Source organism: Montipora foliosa, chromosome 3 (genome assembly GCF_036669935.1).
Source record: "Montipora foliosa isolate CH-2021 chromosome 3, ASM3666993v2, whole genome shotgun sequence".
Taxonomy (NCBI): domain Eukaryota; kingdom Metazoa; phylum Cnidaria; class Anthozoa; order Scleractinia; family Acroporidae; genus Montipora; species Montipora foliosa.
Genome location: NC_090871.1, coordinates 53,831,013 through 53,833,512, shown reverse-complemented (window position 1 = coordinate 53,833,512; position 2,500 = coordinate 53,831,013). Strand labels below are relative to the sequence as shown.

The following is a 2,500-nucleotide window of genomic DNA, read 5'->3' as shown; positions in this document are numbered from 1 at the left end:
TTTATTTTCATACCCAGTCCCTTTTTATTTTTGTGCTAGAAATCTCTTTTCAGGCTTGTTTCTGTGTTGCTGTTTGTTAATCACCATCTTGGATAATTAATCAGTCGTGCTTGAATGAATTCGAACAAAAGCAGAGGGTGGAGCCATGCACTCCTTTTAGATTGCGTCTTCACCCTTCCCCTGTCCTAAGAGGTACAGCTCTATATTTTACACTGTCTGATCTGACACCCGACCATTAAATTTTGACTAGACCATGTGTGGACTGGTTCAGGGTGTGAAAGGGGTTAAAAAGGAAAAAAATAATTTATGGGTACCCCTGAACAGTACTTTCCCATGGAGGGTATACTGTGTCTCACTTATCCAGTGCACTTCTCCATTTTTTTTAATAATGGTATATGCTTTTGTTTTTTCATTATGAAGACTTCGACATGTACATGACACTCTAGAAATCTAATTTTACCCATTAATTTTGGTCTCCTCTCTGCCTCATTAAATGCCAGCAGTTAAAAATGAGACTGATAATCCTAATTTGATCATCAAATTCCCCTCTTTATGAAAGGAGCAATGATGGTGAATTTAATGCTTTTTTTTTGTTAACTATTAGTGTGCAACGACAAACAGTAAGACCTGGAACTCCTCCAGATTTTGTTCTAAGGGTAAGTGTGCTAAAGCCAGATTTAGCATTTCAACCCTCAACAAGCTTAGGCTGGAGATGTTGGAGTCTCCCAATAGAGCACTCTTCCAACCGTTAATGCTGTAACTCCGGATTCCAGGACCAGTCATCTGCCTTGTCTACAGCATTCATTGATAACAGCTACACCCATAGACCAATAATAAGAATTATTATTATTTAATGTCTGCAACAGATGTGCTCAGATTGTGCATATATTTGCGTTAATGTTCACAAGCAAATATTCGATTGTAACTTTTGGAAGTGATTCATCCAGCAGATAAAGTTATCCGGCCTTTGAACGACTGCTGCCTGTGGCCCGTTTCTGGAAAGTCCCAAAAAGCCATTTGTGAAACTGTCAACTGCTTGTTTTGGAAAGCAGTTCTCTTTTAACATGTTTTTAAGCTAACTAAAAGAAACATGTCTGTGAAGTTTGACGACTTAAAATAATCCTCTCCCTTCTTGAGATACAGAGAAAATTGTGACACCCGAAAATGGCCCGTAAAGTTTCGGGACTTTCGAGAAACAGGCCCCAGGGTTGGTACAGTGATGGCCAAGCACCTGTTTTCCACCATTTTTCCCCCATTTTTCCCCATCTTCGATTCCTCGACTCAGGTTAAGTTGCTGCTCCAAGAGGTTTTTCTCTAGGTACTCCATTTCTCCCTTCTCATGAAAAGTCAATTTTTGTAAATTTTATGTTCTGCTTTAATTTCCTTAATGTTTTATTTTCAGTCTCCCCATGTAGTAGAGCTCTTGCAATCGGCTAAAGTAGTAAACTTGAGACTTAAGTAAATAAATAACTAACTAACTAAATAAATAAATAAATAAATAAATAAATTTCATTATTATCTTTATTGTGAGCTGCAGTTTTTGACAGATCCTAGGCATGAGAGTTACTGGACGGTACACAAGGGCATAGCTGGGGGAGGGGTGAGACCCCCCTATGAAAAATCCTGGCTACACCCCTGGGTGCCTGTAGTTCTACTGACACTGTATTTTTTTTGTCTGGCAGGTCACAATAGACCATCATCCAATCCGGTTTTTTGTTCACAAGAGACCTCATGTGGACTTCTTCCTTGAATGTGTAGGTGTCCAACCTGTCTGTTAGATCCTCTCTGTCATTTAATTAAAATATCATCAACACTACAGTATTTTGCTAAACAAAGGTGTCCATGCCATAAAAAATTATTATCCAGCATCAGTATGATTACAATTAGGTGATTATTGAAAAATAATGCTCTGCACTGATTAGTTGGCAGCACTTGAGGTGATTATTTAACAATAAATTATTATTCCAGAGCGCACATTGGATATGAGTTGGCTATAACCAGTCTCATATCCAACAAGCGCGAATGGAATAATAGTTGTTTTATTAAATTCCTTAAACTCCAAAATTTTGGAAGTAAGATTTACGAGCGAAGGAAGTGAGAAAACCCGGACGAAATCGAAAAAACTTGATGAAGATGCGATGTTGTGTAATACCTTGTGGTTAGACAAAGGTAGGCTCGTCACAAAAACATTTCTTGCCTTTTCGCGTACTTGTAAACGTCGGAATTGATCCAAACTTTCCACAAAAAAAGTCATTTTTCTATTTTGGCTTTATTCAGAGAGAAAATTTGCTTTCCGGGGAACAATTTTTTAGCTGAGCAATGCTTAGCACAATCATTTACCAACTAAAGTATATGAGCTGATAGCCGAGATTGAGTGAACCAATCAGAGCACGCGAAATGCATTATCCGAGGTTGAGAATTCAATAATATGCAATATTTACCTAAGTGGTTTTTTTCAAAATGGCCGCAAGCTGTTTTGTCGAGGTGACAGACAAGAATT

General features: G+C 38.1%; 1 protein-coding gene across 1 annotated transcript in view; it reads left to right on the top strand.

The window, feature by feature from the left end:
* LOC137997719 (CTD nuclear envelope phosphatase 1A-like) overlaps positions 1-2,500 on the top strand; it is a 16,752-nt gene that overhangs the window by 8,926 nt on the left and 5,326 nt on the right. Inside the window, exons 4-5 of the mRNA XM_068843932.1 lie at positions 605-656; positions 1,683-1,754. Of these exons, the coding sequence (XP_068700033.1) occupies positions 605-656; positions 1,683-1,754 (124 nt within the window). The remainder of the gene's footprint in view (positions 1-604; positions 657-1,682; positions 1,755-2,500) is intronic.